The sequence below is a fragment of the Fistularia commersonii genome, chromosome 6, assembly GCF_037954325.1.
Source record: "Fistularia commersonii isolate RoL2024-O1a breed Wild chromosome 6, RoL_Fcom_v1.0, whole genome shotgun sequence".
In the NCBI taxonomy this organism is placed as follows: Eukaryota; Metazoa; Chordata; class Actinopteri; order Syngnathiformes; family Fistulariidae; genus Fistularia; species Fistularia commersonii.
The window spans coordinates 20564674-20578600 of record NC_141289.1 but is presented as its reverse complement, the minus strand read 5'-3'; the positions used below and the strand labels follow the sequence as shown (position 1 = coordinate 20578600).

General features: G+C 50.3%; 3 protein-coding genes across 5 annotated transcripts in view; all 3 read right to left on the bottom strand.

The window, feature by feature from the left end:
• agap1 (ArfGAP with GTPase domain, ankyrin repeat and PH domain 1) overlaps nucleotides 1-2563 on the bottom strand; it is a 144816-nt gene extending 142253 nt beyond the window's left edge. The window contains exons 1-2 of the mRNA XM_086148622.1: nucleotides 2443-2563; nucleotides 313-1340 (exon numbers count right to left, since the gene is read on the bottom strand). Coding sequence (XP_086004748.1) covers nucleotides 313-475 — 163 coding nt within the window. The 5' untranslated portion in view covers nucleotides 476-1340; nucleotides 2443-2563. The remainder of the gene's footprint in view (nucleotides 1-312; nucleotides 1341-2442) is intronic.
• Nucleotides 2564-2609: 46 nt separating this feature from the next.
• Nucleotides 2610-8081, bottom strand: LOC147233631 (fas apoptotic inhibitory molecule 1-like). Of its 3 annotated transcripts, XM_086148626.1 has the most exons (5): nucleotides 7983-8052; nucleotides 7495-7648; nucleotides 7052-7280; nucleotides 4804-4973; nucleotides 2610-2895 (listed from the first exon to the last, which is right to left on the bottom strand). In XM_086148626.1, the coding sequence occupies exons 2-5, from the start codon at nucleotides 7609-7611 to the stop codon at nucleotides 2746-2748; spliced, it is 666 nt and encodes a 221-aa protein (XP_086004752.1). In that variant the 5' UTR covers nucleotides 7612-7648; nucleotides 7983-8052; the 3' UTR covers nucleotides 2610-2745. The 3 variants fall into 3 exon arrangements, with proteins under 3 accessions (XP_086004752.1, XP_086004750.1, XP_086004751.1); XM_086148624.1 differs by having other exon boundaries at nucleotides 7495-8081; XM_086148625.1 differs by having other exon boundaries at nucleotides 4924-4973; nucleotides 7495-8071.
• A 735-nt stretch (nucleotides 8082-8816) lies between these two features.
• Nucleotides 8817-13855, bottom strand: LOC147233630 (ras-related protein ralB-B-like). The gene is made up of 5 exons (XM_086148627.1): nucleotides 13707-13855; nucleotides 11491-11654; nucleotides 11118-11326; nucleotides 10667-10841; nucleotides 8817-9861 (listed from the first exon to the last, which is right to left on the bottom strand). Exons 2-5 carry the CDS (start codon nucleotides 11602-11604, stop codon nucleotides 9754-9756), a joined length of 606 nt encoding a protein of 201 aa, XP_086004753.1. The 5' UTR covers nucleotides 11605-11654; nucleotides 13707-13855; the 3' UTR covers nucleotides 8817-9753.
• Nucleotides 13856-13927: the final 72 nt, after the last annotated feature.

Here is a 13927-nt window from a genome sequence, read left to right as displayed (position 1 = left end):
ATCTAAATGCTCTGGCCAAAAATGTGGACGAGCAACATAATGCATGCAGCGCTTCTTAAATAAAAACACAAATCAGTATGAGAGGGAGCACAAAAGACGTCCACATCTTCAAACCAGTTGTGTTTAATCCAGAAGGAGCACAACCTGGGTGACTTATGGTGAATCAGCAGCTTGTCTGTCAGCACAAAGCTTGAGATTTACATTCACTTTGGTATTTATAGCAGCCGCCCCCGGACCCCCCAGGACCCCCCAGGACCCCCCCGGACCCCCCGGGGCCTCCACCCCGCGACCCCGGGCTGTCAACCATCCTACCTTCGATGGCGATGACATGCTCCCGGATCTGGTTCTGCAGCAGCGGCTCGTCCACCCGCTCCAGCAGCTCGTAGATGGAGTAGATGTTGGGATGGACGGACTCGAACCTCTGGATCTCGGCTCGGATGGCGACCGAGTTGGCGAGGTGCTGCTGGTAGTTCATCGCGGCGGCGGCGGCGGCGGCGGCGGATCCCTCCAGGGTCCCGGACACTCGATGGCTGCGGTGAACGACGGAGGCTCAAATCATGGTTCCAGTCCGATCGGCGCTCGGAGGAACGAATGCGGCGTCTCTCATCACAGGTGCGGGCTTCTTTTCGTGGGCGAGTCGGTCCCGTCGGTCGGTTCGTCCGGTGCGAGGCAGCCCGCTACTGCCCGGGGGAAGCAGCTGTTCCCCGGGGCGTCCCGGATCCCGACTCCGGTGCGTTGACAGATGTGGTGCGGCTTGAGCACCGTTGGCCCATATCCTTACGACCCGCGGAGATTAAATTCCCATTCACGCGGATTTATGCGGCTTTTCAAGTCACTCGCAGGCACAACAAGGGGAATAAAAACGGCCTTGTTGCTAGGTGGCTAGCCGGCTAAGCGGCTAACTAGCTGTAGCTTCCGAGGCAAGGGGGGAGAGAAGAGGGAAAACTCGCCGACATGGAGCCCTGAAAGTCGGCTTGGCGCGACGAATAGCCGCGGAATGGACGCCGAGCGGACGCGACGAAAGCGGCGATTTGCCAACGACACACGGAGCGAAAAAGACGCGGGGTCCGGCGGGGCGGACCGGTAACAGTTCGGGGGTAGTTGGGATGCCTGTTCCCGTCCGTTGTTCTGTCTCCGCTCCGGGACCAGCTGCGGCAGCCTTCCGCCGAAAATCCAGCGGGCGAGCGGGCGAGCGGGCGGCGGAGCTCCGGCTCCGTGAGCGGGGTCTCCGGCTGTCCTCCACCCGGGGGGGTCAAACACCCGCGCGGTTAGTCTGCTGCCTCTCCCGCGGAACGACGTCCATCCCGGGGAGCGCGGAGCCGCCGTGTGCCTGCCGGACACTGGAAGAAACACCGGGACGTCCTCCGCTCTCAATGTGCTTCCTCCACATCCTCCGCACGGCGGGGAGATTCTTTCAAAATAAAACCCTCCTTTTTCTTCTCTTTTCAAAATAAAAGCTGCAGGGCGGCAGCCAAGACCTAATTAGAGGTCACAGTCAGTAAAGTCTATTTCTGGAGCGCGTTTAACCTTAAGCCGGCCAAAGGCCCTACCAAAGGCTAGTATAATATGAATTAAAAACCAGAAGACAAACAAACCAACGGCAGGGAATAAATACACACTTTGGCTGGTGGAAAAACAATGGGAAGCGACGAGAGATGGGGAAAAAAGATACTAAAATCTGGCTTTTTCATCCTGCATCTTTTTAAAATCCTGCTTCTGATAACCTTCAGCGTTGTTTCTGTTGTGTCTTTGCGGTAGAGCTACACAGGATTTCAGTCTAAATGCAGAAACGTTGCAAACACTTATAAATAAAACACGTTTTTTTTAAGCTATTCGTTGCAGCACCGACGTGTGCAATTAGCTCTATATTCAGAAACAGTGCCGTCTTATTGTCGTTATTTTTATGTTTCCGACAGAAACTCATTTTCATTCGACTATGTGTTAAGGCTGGATTTTGAACTATTTATCGGTAACGTGACACCGTGCGCAGCTTGTTTCTGAATTATTTTCCTTTTGTCGGAGATTCTAATACTTTTCAAGCTATTTAATTTTCATTTTATTGTCTTTTGCATGTGTGTTTTAAAACTCTTTTCTGCTTCCTTTGTTTTTAGCACATTTAGCGAATGATTCGTGACGTCTACGCTTCTTACGGTAGTGCGTTGCCTTGTATCAGCAGTTTTATTTCACCAAGCGCCTATTTCAATTGCGTCTACTATTTCCAACTCATCGTATGACGGCATATCCTATGATTTTGGCGCCTTTTACTTATTTTCGTGTTTATTTTCTCTGTGAATTACTTTGCTTTGACAGAAAAGCGCGTGCTGCATTCCTTCCGAAAGCTGTCGGGCCTTTTTGTCTTCCTTTTCAAATATATTTTCACCGTGGATCGTGTTAAGTGATGCTTCCATTTAGCCTGGACTCTTATTTTGAAAGTGAGCGTACCTTCATTCCGGTGTTTTCCCAGCCGTAGACTCCCGCCTCTTTGCCGCAGGAACATTTAGGGAAATGACATGTTATCGTGCCATAAAAACATTTCTCAGGTTTCCTTGTAGGGACCTCACACACCTAATAACTTTTCAAAATAAAGGCTCACCACCCTTGCTGGTGTGGAATTTGGAGTTTATTTGCTGTCGTGACATGAGACTATCCGCGGCAGGTCGGTGTTTATTTCCATCTAGGTTACGAGAGGTCGCTATTTTTTCTCTCCTAAAGACTGCAAAAGCCGCCCGACACTCGGGCGCAGTCTTATTGTGCCAAAGCTGGTATTTTCTCTCCGTCCAGCAGTAAAAAGTGCACAATGCCGCTCTTCTTCCTCCCACTGCTCATCACTTTGATGCAGCACTCGTGCCCCCCGACCATGAAGCGTGTCTCTGTGCCGTCATCTACGAACTCTCCCTGTGGGACAGAGCGGCACAGCAGTGAGACGGAAAACATCTTGAATATTCCCCAAAAACAAAATTGCCAACGATTCACCAACGGTTACGTTCCTGGATCTGGACGTGTCACGTGGTTTCCACAAATGACCACATCATGATTGTCCAAATTGTCATTTGGGATATTTTGCCGTGTTTTGAGTATCACATCCATACACTCTTGATTAAAAACGCTTACAGTGCAATTTTTTCAACAGTTGATTTGCCGACATTTTTGGTTTAAAAGTCATTTTCGGTGGAAAATGTTGTGGAATTTCATTCCGATGAGACTTTTACTTGTACTTGTTGTTCTCAAGAACTAGAATGCTTCATTCAGAGGAGCAACAGGCTCCCATTTCATCTGCTAAACAGCACAAACATCCAAAAGGGTTGAATTCACATCAAGAGGGCTCGCGGGGTGCAAATCGGTCCTGATCGGTCAAAAACAGAGAAAAAGCACGTTTTGTAACGTCACTTTTAGGATGCCCTTTCGCAGCACTTTTCCTGGAACGGCCCATTGAAATGAGTTTGCTCTCATTATAACCCACTCCGTTCCATCTTTGCCCACAATGGCTGTTATGGCTCATTTGGCTGCCTTGGCAAGTCAAACCCCGGCCCCCGCCGGCCCCCGCCGGCCCCCGTCGGCCCCCGCCAACAACCGCCGGCCCCCGCCGGCCCGATCCCACCCCAGACCCACTCGGCCCATGTTTAACTGCGGGGTTTAGCGCGCCCTCCCCTGCTTTTGAGCATGAAATGGTTCACACCGAGTTCATGTTTTTACGTTACTTTTTCCAAAGACAGATATTTTTTGAGATTATTGCAGTTTTTCTTCTTTTTCTCAAATGAGTCAGAAAGTAGGGCGTCGCGGTGGCGCAGCGGTTCGCACTTCCACCTCACAGCGGGAAGGTCCCCGGCGTTCTGCGTGACTCCGGGTTGGAGACCCCCGAATTGGCCGGATGTGTGAATGAGAGGGTGTTTAGGCGGGATAAGTGGCACAGATAATGAATGAATAAGTCGCAAACTAACGCCTGCCGCGGGGCGGATCATGTGCTAAACCCTTCGTGGTGTGACTACAAGCCAAACAGCGTCTGGAGGCCTGTGTGTCCACATCCAGCAGGTGTCCAGGGAGCCGGTAAGAAGCACACGGGGCTTAATTTCAGCCCGGCTGGCATTTTACAAAGTGAGCACGCCCGTGATTTTGCCAACGGCGCCTCATCATCCGTCCACCTTCACCCTCCTATCCAGGACCGGCTCACTATATTTAGTGAAGGCCACCGCGCCGGAGGTCAGGACCCACGGCTTCTGACCCTCTGGAAGGCGCGAAGGCTTACAAACCCAAAGCGATGCTTTCCGGCTCGGTTCCATCAGCTGGGATCCGCTTCCCCGCCACCTCGCCGGTTCGGCCTCTACCGAACAACAAGACCGAGCCCGGGTGAGCTGAGCCTTCGCCGTCCCCGGATAAATCTCTCCCGCAGAGCTCCTCCGTCACCTCGGCGACCGTGACGACCTCCCGGAGGAATATGAACGGGGCTCGTCTTTACTCCTCCAGAGGAGATGCCTCTCGGATTTAAGAGCGTCTTAAAACGGTGGATCGTTCCCTCCCTCGCTTGACCTCGCACCCGTTCAAGGTCAACGGTTCTTCTCCTCCCGTGCCGTAAATAGCCGTCCTCAGACTTTAAGACCCGAACGTCCTGCTCCGAGGCCTCCGAACTCCCTCCGGGTTCAGATTTCCCCCTCTAGCGATAGCAGACGGCGCTCCCTTCTTCCATGCCGGCGGGCTCGGACCTCCTGCCATCGCCACGGGCGCAAACAACCTTTAAATCGCAGCTCCGAGAAGCCGCTTCCACGGCAACGGCTCGGAATACAAGAGATACACTGCGAGAACACACACCGACACACGACGACGCCGTTGGTCTTGGATCCCTCCGATAACGCGACGCCTCACTGTGATACGAGAATCCGTCACGGTGGAAATGATCTTTCTGACGGGACGGCAACGGAGGTTTCTCACCGTGGTTTCCATCTTCTGCCCGTTGCACCAGACGTCCATGGTGTCCTTCTCTGTCGGAGCAGAGGTTCATTTAATCAGCGATTAATAAACAATCCGACCAGAAATAAGACGTTTCCGCATCATCAACGGGCCCCTTCCTCACCCCTGTGCATTTACTGGACGTTTATAAGATCTGCTCTTCTTCTCTTTGGTCTTTTCCCTTCAGGATCTCCACAATCAGTCCACCTTCTCCATCTCACCCTGTTCTCTGGATGCTCCTCTCTCCTGCCTCCTGTCTTTTGGTCGTTGTCAGTGTTTGTAGATCATCTCCCCACCGTCTCCTCCACCTTTCCTTTCCTTCTGGCTGATGTTCTTCTATCTCTTCGTACCTCTGACACTTTTCTCCACCCATTCCAACCTGCTTGGACCGTCTCTCCACTTCTTCTCCACCCTCTCCTACGCTCTGGACTGTTGACCCCAAGTACTTGAAATCCTCCACCTTCTTGATCTCCACCCCCTGTTGCCTCAGCATTCCAGCCGGGTTCCTCTCACACACACATATATTCTGTGCTGCTGCGACGAACCGTCATAGGATGTTTATAAGCTCTATAAAATATATTTATGACTGTGTATATAGTTCTGTAATATCATCTTCTTCTTCTTCTTCTTCTTTCGGCTTTTCCCTTCAGGTGTCGCCACAGCGAGTCCACTTTCTCCATCTGACCCTATTCTCTGGATCCTCCTCTCTCACACCAACTACCTTCATATCTTCTCTCACTCCGTCCATAAATCTTCTCTTTGGTCTTCCTCCAGACCTCCTGCCTGGCAGCTCCAATTCCAGCATCCGTCTACCAATATATTCTCTATCCCTCCTCTGTCCATGACCCAACCATCTCAGTCTGGCTTCTCTGACCTTCTCTCCAAAACATCTAACATGTGCTGTTCCTCTGATGGACTCATTCCTGATCCTCTCCATCCTGGTCACTCCCAAAGAGAACCTCAACATCTTCATCTCTGCAACCTCTAGTTCTGCCTGCTGTCTTTCGGTCATTGGAACAGTTTCTAGTCCAAACATCATCTCTGGTCTCACCACTGTCTTGTACACCTTTCCTTTTATTCTGGCTGATGTTCTTCTATCTCTTGGTGCCCCTGACACTTTTCTCCACCCATTCCAACCTGCTTGGACCGTCTCTTCACCTCTTTTCCACACTCTCTGTTACTCTGGACTGTTGACCCTAAGTACCTGAAGTCCTCCAGCTTCTTGATCTCCACTCCCTGTAGCCTCACCGTTCCACCAGAGTTCCTCTCATTCACACACATATATTCTGTCTTGCTGTGACTAACTTTCATTCCTCTCCTTTCCAGAGCATACCTCCACCTCTCTAGATTTTCCTCTCCCTGTTTTCTGCTCTCACTACAGATCACAATGTCATCCGCAAACATCATGGTCCATGGGGATTCCTGTCTAACCTCATCTGTCAGCCTGTCCATCACCATTGCGAACAAGAAGGGGCTCAGAGCTGATCCCTGATGGAGTCCCACCTCCACCTTGAACTTCTCTGTTACCCCTACAGCACACCGTACCAGTGTCTCACAGCGAGCATACATGTCCTGCACCAGTCTAACATACTTCTCTGCCACTCCAGACTTCCTCATACAATACCAGAGCTCCTCTCTTGGCACCCTGTCATATGCTTTTTCTAGGTCTACGAAAACGCAATGCAGCTCCCTCTGGCCTTCTCTGTACTTTTCTATTAGCATTCTCAACGCAAATACTGCATCTGTAGTACTCTTTCTAGGCATGAAGCCATACTGCAGTTCACAAATGCTGCCAAACATGCGATTCAACCAAAACATGCGAGTCTGTAATATATTAGTCGTATTTATATTCCATAGCAGAGAAATCCTGTGCCTTTTTGTCGTATGTTTGGTGAACTACAAATGAAAGGGTGAATTTATATCACATCATCAATAATTATCCACTATTTCAGTGCATCGGCACCGAGAAAATAACATCCAAGGCTGGAATGACGTGGTCACGTGGGACAAAATAAGATTGTGATAGGCTTTCTAAATATCTCCCGGGGGCTCCGTGGGTCACAGGGAGGTGCGGGTCTCGGTGGGGGTCTCGGTGGGGGGGGGGTCTCACCCAGGACCACTCTGCAGTCTCCTCCGTCCAGGTGCAGCTGCCAGGTGTGTGTGGTCTTGGCCCGGTTGTCGGTGAAGCTCTGCAGGCTCTTGCCTCCCACCTCCAGCGAGTACTCGTAGGCGAAGCCCCCCACCGCCTCGATGGTGATGGTGGCCTTGGTGTTGGAGGCCCCGATGCCGAAGGTTTCCTTCCCCACCAGCTTGAACATCCAGTCTCTTCTCAGCACCTCCTGCAGAGACCGGAATTAACCCGGTTAACCCGACCTCGCCTGTCGATCGCAGCCCCGCGCGGAAAGACAATTACGCATTTTACAATGTGGAAATATCAACAGCTGCTTGCTGGGAGGCGGGAACTTCTAACCTCCGTGTGGCCGTGCTATCTCTTGTGTGTGTGTGTGTGTGTGTGTGTGTGTGTGTGAGATCTCCATCCATCTCCTCTCTCACCTGACCGTTGACGAACACCACCCGTTTCCCGGTGGTGGTCCCGTGAGCGAACTGGACCCGGTGCACGCCGTCGCTGAGCGCCACGTCCCACTCGGCCACCAGGTCCCCGGCCAGCATGGCGCCGCTCTCCGGGCTGGAAGGAGCCTCCTGCAGGCTCAGCAGCAGGTGCATTACTCTCTTAAGAGGATTACTCACACCAGCTGGCTTGCAGCGGACACACACACACACACACACACACACACACACACACACACACACGCATGTAGGACACGCTGCGTGCACACCCACGCCGACGCCTCGTCCCAGCAGGCCCAAAACACACATCCATCTGAAGGAGGCTCGGAGCTAGACTGGGAGAAACTTCTGGAACCGACACACACACACACACACACACTCACACACACACACACCGGAGGAAGTGCATTCTGATTGCTGACAGTTGTTGCAAGAAAAATTTCAAAGTACAAACAAGAGAGGAAAGTAAGAACCTTCGTCTTTTCCTCCTCTTGACGTGGACGCGGGATTTGTGCGTTTCTCCGTGTTTTCGTGTGGATGTGGATCCTTGACACGCCGGGTGTCCGTTCCACGGGTCATTGGCGGGGTGTTGCTGCCATCTAGTGGCCAGAAGAGGAATTGCAGCCTAATCCCACGACGGCTGCCAGGTTCAAATCAGATGAGTTACGTTTATTTTATTTATTAGAATACCACGTTTAATAATACCATAATTCCCACTTTTTTAAACGTTAATCTACGTTCAGAAAATGATTGAAACTTACCATCTCAAAAATCCAAATACACAATGTGTTATTTTATTGTTTTATGTGGAAAGATGTCTTTTTTGTTTGCTGGGTTACAGGAAAACCCATCACACTGCGACTGTATACTGACTTTTTAATGCCTCTAAATGCACTTCATTTCTCACCTGTATGGTATTACTTGATGAGTTTTTTTGCTCTGAACGGTTGATAACTGCTACTGAACTGCTACTCTATTCGAATTAAAATGACATATTTATACATTTCAGAGGTTTATGCTGTTAATTTCTATCATCCTTTCAATTCGGTGCCAGTAGATTGTATCTGCGTGAACTTTATACCCTCCAGTTTAATGTTTGCTTGTTTATTGTGCACTTTATTGCTAAAATGAGCTCAGTTATTATTTGGTCGGCTGGGAAAGCAAGAAACATCTTCCCCGTTCCTCCGTATGTCGATTGCATGTGGAGAAAACGACAATAAAGCTGACTGACTTATTTCTGAAATGATTGACCTTTGACCTCTGCAGTGGGCCAAAGCCGCCTTCAAAATGACTCCGGCACACGGCGGCGGCGGCAGGGATTTCCTGTTTTTTTATTATCAAATATCTGCAAGACAAGAACGCGAACAAACAAACGTACAAACATACAAACCGCGACCCGTCATAAATACACCGACATACACGTCATACATGGGCTCCCCCTTGGACTGATTATAAATTACATGTGGGGGGACGTGAAGACTAAAGCTTACATACAAAAGGAGTGTTTGGAAGTGTGAGATGAGCGATCAGGAGGCGACCGGCGGGAAGGACCGCCGTCCGACACTCTGCCCCACTGCGCTGCGGAGATTGTCTGGAACTTTTGATTCTCTCGAAATTTGTACGTCCTCTCTGTCTTTTTCATTGCTAAGAGTATTTCTTCTGGATTTGCAGCTCATTTCCTTTGTTCCGTGATTTTTACGGTTTCCTCTCAGGTCACGAGTAGGTAATTTGTGGTTAGAGTTCATTGCAGGTAGTTTGTAATTGATCTGAAATGTAGATTTCAACTGTGGCAGCATTGTAAGACAAGCGTAGTAGATTTGGAAGCGCTTTATGGGTCGTTTGTAATCAATTTATAGTTAAGTTCTATGACATTTGAGCATTTTTAATACTTTAACATCATTTTCTAGAGATTTGACTGCAATTCTTGTATGTTTTTAAGAACATTTAGGGTTCATTTCCTTGTAGTTTCCATTCATTTCTTGTAGTTTTAATATGATCTCTGCAGGTTTGGATTCTGGAGACCCCCTTTCCTCCCCCCCCCCTCCCCTGGACCTGGGAGCCCCGGGTCTACATCGTGACAGAAATTACATGAAAGAGTCAAGAGGCACTGGATGAGGTTCATCTGGTAACCATGGCAACGTGTGTGTGCAGCAGTTTGTGGCGGGAGCAGCTGGCCCGTCGGGCTGCCGCCCCTCTGAGCACTTTTTTCATAGTTGCGTTGTTTTCTTTTCTTACGTCTCGCCGTTAAAGGATGCAGCAGCGCTTTTTCTTCTTCTTGCCGCTCGGCCCGTTTTTGTCTTTGATCTCGGCCATCTTCTTCTTGCGGACCTCCCGCATCAGGTCGAAGAACACCTGGGGGGGCAGCGGGGGGAAACACTTCAGACTTCCAAAAACATGCCTCTTGTAAAAAAAGAAGGTGTGTGTGTGTTTGTATGCATGAACGTCGGGAGCCCAGTGACACGGCTCCATCAGACTCCTGTCCGACCGATAAGAACACAAAACACTGTTTGACCCCAGATACACAGGTCTTTTAACATACTACGGTTATGTTTCCATGGAGATACATATATGTGTATATGCATCTCATGTCATTTCCGGACTTTTTTCACGCTTCAAACACTGCGGCTTATGTGTGGATGCTTTAAACGAGCTTCACGTCGCCAAATCATTTAGCCTCGTCACATCGGCGCTATGAAACGAGAGTGAAATTCTGAGGCCGTTCAACTCCGACAGCGAAGAAGACGACTTTAAGAGTTTTAGCGCGCCGGAGGAAGACCGAGATGGACATCAGCTGTAGGAGGACGAAGCGGGGATAGAAAATGGATGGCTTGTCTTATTTATTATTATTCTTTTTCGCCAGCCATGTTACAGCCAGTGTTTGGAAATAAGCATTTCCGGTACGTATGTGTGGATGTCACCGCTTTGGCTTCAAATAAAAGAGTAAATATCTCGTGTTACAACGTGGACGCCTGCGGCTCACAGACCAGCGAGGCCTTTTTATGTACACACATATTTATTTAGGTATTTTTAGCCGGTGCAGCTTCTATTCAGGTGCGCTCAATTGTCCGGGAATGATGGTACTTATTGATGCGGCTGGTAAACATGGTTTTACAGCATAATAATCCCAGTGTGTGTGTGTGTGTGTGTGAGTGTGCACCTTGTCAACATTGGCCCTGGTCTTGGCTGAGGTCTCCACATACTGGACGCCCCACTCAGCCACCCGAGCCCCGGCCTCCTCTGCCGTCACCTTCCTCTTGTCTTCCAAGTCCGACTTGTTCCCCACCAGCAGCAGGGGGATGGCTTCCTCCTCCTTCACACGCAGGATCTGCTCCCTGACACACACACACACACACACAGTGACCCCAGGGCAGAAGGGGGGCTCCAGACCCCCTGGTTGGAAATGAACCAGGGACGTTGCTGCTGCCAGGCGGAGGTGCGAACCGTTCCGCCCGTTAACATCGGTTTAGAAAACGAAGCCGAAAATAGGCAAAAGAATCAAGTCTAAATTGAATAAGCGACTAAAAAATGTTAGAAAATACACGACAAAAAGACAGCGGCAAACCAAAGCAGTGGTGGGGGAGAGCGAGCGAGGAGCACCGGACCCTCACCTGAACTCGGAGGTGGCGGTGAAGGACTCGTGCTCCGTGATGGAGAAGACCAGCAGGAAGCCCTCGCCGCTGCGGAAGTAGTTGTCCCTGATGGCGGCGTAGTCCTCCTGTCCCGCCGTGTCCAGGATGTCGATCTGCACGTCCTCGCCGTCCAGCACCACCTTCTTCCTGTAGCTGTCCGCCTTGGTGGGCTCGTAGTCCTCCACAAACTGGGAGCGGAGACGCCACGGCGGTCACTTCCTGTTTATACTCCGCTCACTTCCCGGTTAATTTCATCTATTTCCTACTCGATAATGTAGGCCAGTTTCTGCTGGCAAAAATTGTCGCCTTCCTCTCGTGAACCTTCCGACCCGCCTCGAAACGGGAGTCTCACCTCATCGTACATGAACTGCAGGGTGAGCGCCGACTTGCCCACGCCGCCGCTGCCCACCATGATCACTTTGTGGAGCGCCAGAGACGTCTGGTTCTTGTTCTTCCCCGACGCCATGTCGCCGTCTGCCGGTCGCACGTCCGGAAGCTCTGCCCGCGACGAAAAGCCTGCGGAGAGCGCGGGGTTCCAGATCGGCTGCGGTTAAAAACGCTCCGCGACCGATGGATCGCAACAACATCACAAGGTGTGTTTTCAATGGCGACGTTGAAAAGAGCCGTGCATCCGGAAATGAGACGTGTGACTGGATTCACATTTAATTTCCAGGGAAAATACACAAGCATTTCATAACCCATCTGTTAACCTCCAACAGAGATCGTGCGGAAAATAAAGCTAGCATTGAACACACGCGCCGCAAATAAGTCAACATTTATCATATCTTATGGATAGAAGTCCACAGATGCATTTCATCCGCTGGGGCTTTTCCCAGGAACTTTGGTTCCCCCGAGGAAATGGGAGTCTAAATCCAGTGTTGGGGTCGTTTGTTTTCCGAAAAAAAGCGTCCGGCGCTCAGGGGGCGGGGCTCGGTGAGGAGCCACCCTTTGTGGTCGGGACACCTCGCACAAACCTCTGAGGCTTAGAATCATGGCTGTTTTAACGGGTGAATTAAATAGATGAATAAAAAACATCAATCTAAAGCAAACGTGACGGGACGGATGCGCCGTCCCCAGGAACGCCGGGCGTCAGGAGCCACCACGTCCACATTTTTCCGACGTTCCGAAACCAGACGTTTCGCTGGCGTCGGTGCAAACGCCGGCCACTTGGCGGCGACACGAGCGAGCCGACCGTCACCCCCACCTCCACCAGCTACACTCTGGAAACTCCATGGGGGCTGATAAGCGGGGAAAACAATGCACACCTTCAGGGGTGTGACCAGAAATCGCCAAGCTAACCTTTCGAGACGGATTCTTTCGGATAGGCTGCGTGTTCGAGCGGGTTTTTAGAGCCACCGGGACAAATTTTCCTGAGAGAGACAGGTGTTTACTGATAAGAAACCCTTGTAAACGCCGCTGCGGAGACACAGATGGAAGCTTGCCGGTGACCTTTGCGGCCTGCCTGCAAGGACGTGCACGAGAGCTGGAACGGGAGGCCGACTGCGGGAGATGGGGGCGACGTGGACGCACTTCAAACCACAAACACACTCAGCCAGATTCCAGCCATGACCTTTACCAGATACTTTCTCTCCAGATCTAGTTACGACGCCCATGCAGAGGCACAAGAATGCTGTTTTTCTGTTTCAAGTGTTAAATATCTCTGTTATAATTCAAACAGATCTCTGGAGTTCTTATCTCTTGTCAGGCAAAATAAAGAGCATTCTTTTTCTGTTGATTTGACTCGGAATTCTAATGAGTGGGTTAAAAGGTTTTTATTGTGAAAAAGAATTAAAGGATAACATTGTTTTTCCATGAAGTTCTCAAAAAAATGTATCCCATATAAAACAGTTGAAAATAATCTCTTGTAAATAAAATGCCCCGTCCTGAGTTCTTTATTATTTCAATACAGGATATTGCCATTTAAAACGATTAATCCCTCTCCAAATGAAGATGAGTGAATCCCCATTCTTGGAAAATGTTTACAAATGGGATGAGAAGGGTTAAACACCGAGAGAATTCTGAAAACTGACTGGAAACGACTCAACTGCTTTAAATAACAACATCACAATGATAATACTTGGGATATCTGACAAGATAGAAACGCCAAAGAACGTGGAAAATAACACAGTTAGACTTCCAAAATAGGGGGGGAAAGTCAGTAAGAAATGCAACGTATAGAAAAAAACAAACTGACAAAGAAATAGAGTTTGGTTTGAGTGAAAGAGGAACAATTAGTCATCCGAAGCTGCCGCTTCCTCTGTTGTAGCAGTTGACAGCTAAAGGACGACCGTTTCTTCTGGCCCGGGGTCCCGCCTTCCAGGCAACGGGCGGCGCCGATTGGTTCAGATCGCGCTCTCGCCTGCCCCCGGGCATTTGCTATTGGCTGCGGCGGCTGTCACTCAACACGCGAGGGAGAGTGGAGGGGGGAGGGGGGCTAGCTAGCCAGCCACAGATAACGCTCTCATTCCCCGGGGGGGAATTCACACACCGGGACAATAAAACGCCGCTAAGTGATCATTTGGATTTTACAACCGCGCTGTAAATACGACGAAAAGTCCGGAGACTTACCCGCTAACGTGTTTGTCTTTCGCTCACAGAGGAACTGGCCATAAAGCGGCGCACACTCAACTTTGACAAGTTGACCAGGAGACTTTCTGCCCCACCTTGTACCCGGACCCCGCCGAAGAGCGACACATACGGGGCGAGAGGACTCACTCTGTCCGTAAAAGCGGAGACGGAAGGCGGCGCTAGCGTAGGCGTGACCATGACGACGACCGACTCGTTGTTCA

What these genes read in the sequence shown, in the direction of transcription:
- LOC147233631 (XM_086148624.1), bottom strand. Translation starts at nt 7,818, where the DNA reads ATGTGTGTTTTGGGCCTGCTGGGACGAGGCGTCGGCGTGGGTGTGCAC. An exon ending in TGGTGTTCGTCAACGGTCAG is followed by an intron (nt 7,281 to 7,494) that starts GTGAGAGAGGAG and finishes CGGTCTCTGCAG; the next exon opens with GAGGTGCTGAGAAGAGACTG. An exon ending in AGACTGCAGAGTGGTCCTGG is followed by an intron (nt 4,974 to 7,051) that starts GTGAGACCCCCC and finishes CTGCTCCGACAG; the next exon opens with AGAAGGACACCATGGACGTC.
- LOC147233630 (XM_086148627.1), bottom strand. Translation starts at nt 11,604, where the DNA reads ATGGCGTCGGGGAAGAACAAGAACCAGACGTCTCTGGCGCTCCACAAA. An exon ending in TGCAGTTCATGTACGATGAG is followed by an intron (nt 11,327 to 11,490) that starts GTGAGACTCCCG and finishes CTCCGCTCCCAG; the next exon opens with TTTGTGGAGGACTACGAGCC. An exon ending in ACCGCCACCTCCGAGTTCAG is followed by an intron (nt 10,842 to 11,117) that starts GTGAGGGTCCGG and finishes TGTGTGTGTCAG; the next exon opens with GGAGCAGATCCTGCGTGTGA.